Here is a 6,515-nt window from a genome sequence, read left to right on the forward strand (position 1 = left end):
GAGACTGCGCCGTGTTCTATTGTATGTGTCTTTCGTCTCTCGTACTCTCGCATCTGATGCACAGTATTTCCACGAATTATTCATTCCTTTAAACACAAAGTGTCGTACGTTAGCGTCATTGAAATGATCTGGAAACAATTGGACGTGTTTTCATGGAGGAACCCTTGATTACTGTACAAGAAAGGGTAAGTGATGTAGTGTAAAAATAATACTGAACAGCTGCGGATGCTGCTGTGACGTTTATCGAACCTGCATGCAGCTTTTCTCGGATATTTTTTTCGTAATGGTAACGTTTACATTTCGACAAGTTCTCTCGGCGTTTAACAATGTTCCATCTGTAAAATATAATATTTTTACGAGTCGCGCGACAAAATTTGTGAAAATTCAATTTTCAAAAGGAAAACAATATAGTTATTTTATAACGTTACTGATGACATTTGAATCATTTCCGAGATGTTTGACTATACATTACAATGAGCTGTTTGATCAGTTACGAACGCGATGCAAGATAAAGGATTCTCGATATAAAACGTGACTGGAAATGTGATCGCTGTCGTTTAGTTTAATATTAATTATCGAGTACGAAAATTAACGTCTGAATAAATTTTAATAAAATTTAACTGGCGAATTTAATGGTAATTTTTATCTAAAATAACGATTGCAGAGTGTTAAAAGTAGTTGTTGAGTCATGTCTACGAGGTCGAAAGAGAAGGTCGTGGCCGCTTTTCGGAAAATTTTTCGATCCTCCGAGAAAATTTCGGAGCAAGAAGCGGCGAGCAGTTCGACGAGTTCTCCGTCGAGAAGACTTCTGAGTCGGCATCATCGTCCCGATGCGGTTACACCAGCTGACGACGTGTTGCCCGAAAATTCTGGTGCCAGTAACTCCAACCACGGAAGTTGTTTCTTTAAATCCAAGAAAACCACCGGCACCTCTACTCAGGTATCTTACTTATCTTTCCTAGAATATTAGTTACTACTATTCGGTAATTTTTACAAAGAATGGTTTTAAATATTAAACATTTCGGTGATCCCTGTTTGTACGTTACCAAACGGATACAATAGTACTCTCACATGCCTTCAAGGAAAGGAGGCACTTTTTTTGTAAGTATCGACTTCTCTTATCTCGAGCTGAGATCGAGGCTCGTATTTATGAATGAGTACAAATGCAATCTTTTTCCAACGATTTTCCATTATACTTTACTCGAATCGTTTCTGAAAAATGTATTAAACTCAAATCAGTCTTTGAATTACGTACAGGAAAATTAATGGAATGCATCGAGAGCGAGCGAGATAGAACAACAGCGAGTTAGTCTCGCACTACACGCGCTTAATGATCCTAGCTTTACAGCTATATAAAATAACCGCTAATATAAAATAAAGAAATGTTATACTTTTCATTGTTTCTTTACAGTAGTATTATCAATAAATTGGTAAGGTTTTCTCGATGAAGATGAGTCCAAACATGATTTTACTTGGAGAAGCACGTATTTGCAGCATTCAAAAGTGTTTGAATATATTTTCATCGTGTAATACTTCGTCAATCCCTTGATAATAAATTTTAATTATCATTAGTGAATGAAATTCGATCTCGCGTGCGATAAGAATCGTTGTCGTCTGCAACTACCGACCGTGCGTGTCGACAGGTCACTCGCACTGAAGAAAACAGTGTTTCTCAAACTGTGATTTGTAAACATATTGATAGAAGTTGGGTATCATTTCTCAAAGGATAAAAAGATACGTAGTGTTCGGTGGAATAAAAAAAAGACGCTTTCCGTAGTATTATATTCCTTTAAAAAGCCTGTGAAAAAAAATTGTTTATTATTTTGTGAGAATTATCGCAAAATTGCACAACGTCGCGTATTCGGAGCTTTTATCCAATGTTTTCAACAACATGGAAATCTTCCGAAGTTGCCGAATCTGCATTACCTTGAACCCCAAAGAATATTGACATCGTAGTACTCCTACTGTGAGACACCTTGGTAGAGGGTGCATCGAAGACCTCAACACGATTGCAACAAAGCGCATCGTAATCAATTGCAATGTAGTAGTTACGGAACACATAGAAACACAAGTGTTGAGTTAATGCCCGCAAGGAATACACAGAATGACGAGGAATAGTCATATTTCAAATATCTATAAAATATTTGAATAGTCCCAAATGTTTGAAATCTATACTTGGAAGAAGGGAGATCTGGTGATTCTGATATGTTCTGGATTTCAACAGCTCTGTTTTGGATATTCTGTTATTAAATAATCAGCTTTGCGAACTTGGCGGTAGTTTAACAGTACCGATGCAAAGGATTAATGAAATTGAGAAAGGTATTTGTATTCTTGAGTCGAATTATAATTCTGAATTCGGTCTAGGGTGCTGTTGTAGTACCGGACAAGAAGGTTCGCCTACGTCGATTAATGAAGGAGCTCAGCGAGATCCAAAGGACTCAGCACCGGCTCGAGTCGATCTTCACCGCGGAGCTGGTCAACGACAATTTATTCGAGTGGCACGTGAGACTGCACAAAATCGATCCAGAGAGTGAATTGGCGGCCGACATGAGAGAACGCAATATACCTCATATACTTCTCCACGTCGTATTTCCAAAGAACTTTCCATTCGCCCCACCTTTTATGCGTGTCATTTCGCCTCGAATCGAGAAAGGATTCGTGATGGAGGGCGGTGCTATTTGCATGGAACTTCTTACACCCAGGGGATGGGTTAGCGCGTACACCATGGAAGCCGTGATTATGCAATTTGCTGCCAGCATCGTTAAAGGCCAGGTGAAATGCTCTTAAATTTTCTCAAGTGATTCAACTAGAACACTTCGAATTGTTTCTAGGTTTCGGAAACATTTAAGATCTTGAATTTCGGAACGGTCTTGATATTATTCGAAAAAAAGGCTATTTTTTGTAATTTATTTATAATTTGAAACTATTACATGCTTTGGGGTGTAAGCTGTGTCCTTTTGAAAAACAATTCCGATGTTCATAGGATTATTATTTTATTGTTGAATAAAAATAAAAATTTGAATTATAGAATTAAATATTTCACATTGAATAAATGAAAATTTAACTGTCCAATTGAATAAACGTCGCGAATAAATCTCAATATGTTGATTTTATTCTTTGAGAAATTCCCTTTTTAAGCAGCATTCATACAAAAATGTATAGTTATTACATTTTTACTCGTATAAAAATTGGCATAGTGGAGAACAATTTTAATGTTGACATGTTCTTTAATGTCCTTTAAACGTGTTCAATCTTTCAGGGTCGTGTGGCAGGGAAAGCAGTGGCGGCGAACAAAGAATTCAATAGGCGCTCAGCTGAAGTATCCTTCAGAAGTCTAGTGAAGACCCATGAAAAGTATGGTTGGGTCACGCCACGACTTGCCGAGGGTTGATCCTTCGGACTGCGTTAAAGAAACGAAAAACATGATTGTTATTTAAAGAAGTGAACCGCTGCATGCAGGTTTTAAGTCTGTGAGCTTTATTGGATCCATTTCTTTCCCTTTCTGAACGACCCAGAAATTGCATAATTGATTTCCGGTATTTCTACAGGAGGTATGCTGTGCAATAGTTGAGAAAGGAGTGGAAAGTGACAGCGAAATTTTTAAGGAGTTCTAAAGTTTATTGATTCAGTTGAAGCAATAGCTATAATGTTTGCAGTTGTTCGATTATGATAAGAATAGTGGATTTTGCGTAAGTTTCGCATTAAAATGATCATTGTGGAATTACCAGAACGTTTGTTGTACATAAAAATGGTGAATATTTCGGGCTGAAAACCTAAAATAATATATAAAGTTTTTGTTAATGCATTACAAGATTGTATCTTTTATCCTGCAATTTTATCTAATTTCAAATGACAAAGTTAAGACCATTTAGTAACAGTACGAATATTTTAAATTTTCATTATAATAATAGGATATTAATGGCAGGAAGTAACAGAAATTTCATGGAATATAATTATAACTATAAAAGAGATGGTAGATCTAATATATATAAATTTGATTGTACTATTGATTGATATAAACTAAATTACGACAACACACACACACACACATATACACACACAAACGTGCACGTACACGCGAAAATGTAATACAACGATGGTATAATCCTGTAGAAACAGATTTTTAATATACAGAGTGTTATAAAAAAAATGGGTTATGGACTTTGAGGGCATATATTCACTAAAATAAAAAATGTTTTGTCAATATAGGACTAAAAAAGTAATATCACAGAGGTAAAAGCAATTTTCGATTTTGATAATATCAATGACTTGTTTCCTTGCTCAGCAATAGCGTTAACGTTATAATATTATAAAGGGAATAAATATAATTAACAATTAATCAGTATTGCAATTAATAATTGTTATTGTACAATAATTTTATAATAATATCAAAATTAATGCTTTCTTATTTTGGCAAGTAATTTGACATGTTAAATACTTTTTTGTAGTCATTAGAAGATTACAATAAGATAAAATGTATTTGAAATCTTATATGATGAGTAGAAGCAAATAAAGTTACTTTTGTTACTACTATGAAAAAGTGTTTCTAACTTAAATTAGATACACTGAGTTTTTTATGTATATATTGACTATGTATATTTAATTTAATTTAATGAGTACTATATGCCATCCAACTTTTTCTTTTAACACTCCATAGAGGAAAGAAAATGCAATCTTTGAATGCAGCCTTTCAATTGTTTATTAAAATTTTTAACCTTTTTCTAGATTTAATGTCACGGAAATTCACAATACATTTTTATATTACAATAGATAAAATTTGCAAAGATACTAGAATTAACTTTATTTCTTGTTCTGCAAACATTGTTTGACATATTTAAAATACAGCAAATTTTAAATGTAGTATAATTTAAAATCTTCTGAAATTACGATTATGTTATCTCATTCATATCAATACATAAAACATCTTGTATTTATTATAAAGTATTGCAAATATATATTGCCGTTTTCGTTTGATATTTTGTATTTATTAGCAGAACTGTCAAAAGATAAAAAGTTATCCAGTAAAATTTTCATTTACAATTTACCATTTTCTTTGGGATAATTTCATTTAATATTACAAGTGAAAAATTAATTAAATCAAAAATTTATTTTACTAATATATTATTTATTATGCCTATTACAATATTTATTGCTTACACTTTTCTCACCATTACACGCTTCACTTTATTTTTTGTCACAATATTTTCTTTACATACTATTTTTTCTATTCTTGTAATTTAATAACTTTTTATAAGTTCAATGTATAAATTCAGAAATTGAGTATGGTACAAAACACTTCAAACAGTCATCTTGCGAATCAGTATAGAACAATTTATAAAAAATATTCTGTACTTTTTCACAATGTAAAAAAAAAATTAAAACTTATTCACAACTGTTGTCTATTATTAATAGTTTACACTGTCAATGGAATGACAGTGATGTCTCTTATTATACTTGCTCTAAAAACATGACGTATCCAACTATCTTTAGTTCAGCATAAAAACAGCTGATTTTATTTTAGTTCATAATAAACTTATTACACAGGTTTAGTCACCTCCTATTCTAAAACAGAATTTTAAAAATATACTTTTTTTTTTTACACTAAATATGTAACATCAAATATATTTAAATGTAATTATATTTATATTTAAAACATTAAACTATCAACTACATTGGTAACGAGCTCTTTTACAGCATTAAATTTGGTTTGAAAGAGTATACAAATTTAACATGTTTTGAATAAAAGTTTAGTCTTTTCAAAAAATCTTCATTAAAGAATTCTCTTTGTTTACAGGGCATACAAAGTACGTCATCAGTCGTTATTTTCTTGAACACACGATTGTTGTAATTAATTGATTCTATTCTATATTAATATAAAAAAAAATGGTTTCAGAGAAAAACTATTGTTTTCTCAAAGCTATTGAAGCACTAAAATATTCCATTAGCTATAGCATATTTTTCAAATAAAATGTATGCATTGTAACTAAAATGCAATATCTTCAAAAATGATTGATAAATTCTGGTGATGATACAAATTTAATAATATACATCTATAAATATTTGATGCAGTTATACACAGTATAAAATAAAATATTACAACTTGTTACAACTTGTTTATGCTGTATAAAATATTGGTTATTTTTCAATACAATGTATAAGATACCATTCCATTTTCTTATTTTCAAATGCATAATTTGACCAGACATGTCATATAGTCAGAAAAATATAATTGCGAATTAAATAAACTTCGCATTAGTATATAAAAAAACAAAGAATTTTTTTTACTATACTTGAAGAAAATTGGAAATATTTTTTCATAATAGTGAGATTTCTGTAAAGAATACCGCAATAGAGGTATTTCTTTCTTAGGTTTTCCAAAAGTAATTTATCAATTCACAATAAAAATGTGGCAAATAAAGGGGTTACATAAAAACAGTAATTAGTAATTTATCGACAACACTAGTACCAATTATTTATTGGACAAATGAGTTTGTCAATATTTGAATTATAATAAA

General features: G+C 31.5%; 1 protein-coding gene across 6 annotated transcripts; it reads left to right on the forward strand.

The window, feature by feature from the left end:
* Positions 1 to 13: 13 nt before the first annotated feature.
* LOC143153725 (ubiquitin-conjugating enzyme E2Q-like protein 1) lies at positions 14 to 6,016 on the forward strand. 6 transcript variants are annotated; one of them, XR_012993903.1, is made up of 5 exons: positions 14 to 185; positions 665 to 940; positions 2,365 to 2,772; positions 3,549 to 3,689; positions 5,795 to 6,016. XR_012993903.1 is itself a non-coding variant. In XM_076325200.1 (4 exons), the coding sequence occupies exons 2-4, from the start codon at positions 689 to 691 to the stop codon at positions 3,612 to 3,614; spliced, it is 726 nt and encodes a 241-aa protein (XP_076181315.1). In that variant the 5' UTR covers positions 15 to 185; positions 665 to 688; the 3' UTR covers positions 3,615 to 4,415. The 6 variants fall into 6 exon arrangements, 3 of the variants coding, with proteins under 3 accessions (XP_076181315.1, XP_076181313.1, XP_076181314.1); XR_012993901.1 differs by lacking the exon at positions 5,795 to 6,016 and adding an exon at positions 3,260 to 3,470 and having other exon boundaries at positions 22 to 185; positions 3,549 to 4,415; XR_012993902.1 differs by lacking the exon at positions 5,795 to 6,016 and adding an exon at positions 3,260 to 3,466 and having other exon boundaries at positions 22 to 185; positions 3,549 to 4,415.
* Positions 6,017 to 6,515: the final 499 nt, after the last annotated feature.

This window comes from Ptiloglossa arizonensis, chromosome 13, assembly GCF_051014685.1.
Source record: "Ptiloglossa arizonensis isolate GNS036 chromosome 13, iyPtiAriz1_principal, whole genome shotgun sequence".
NCBI lineage: Eukaryota > Metazoa > Arthropoda > Insecta > Hymenoptera > Colletidae > Ptiloglossa > Ptiloglossa arizonensis.

Excerpts from the sequence above, each read along its gene's own strand:
- LOC143153725 (XM_076325198.1), top strand. The coding sequence starts at position 689 with ATGTCTACGAGGTCGAAAGAGAAGGTCGTGGCCGCTTTTCGGAAAATT. Across the intron at positions 941-2,364 it reads CCACCGGCACCTCTACTCAG|GGTGCTGTTGTAGTACCGGA; the intron begins GTATCTTACTTA and ends AATTCGGTCTAG. Across the intron at positions 2,773-3,259 it reads CCAGCATCGTTAAAGGCCAG|GGTCGTGTGGCAGGGAAAGC; the intron begins GTGAAATGCTCT and ends TCAATCTTTCAG.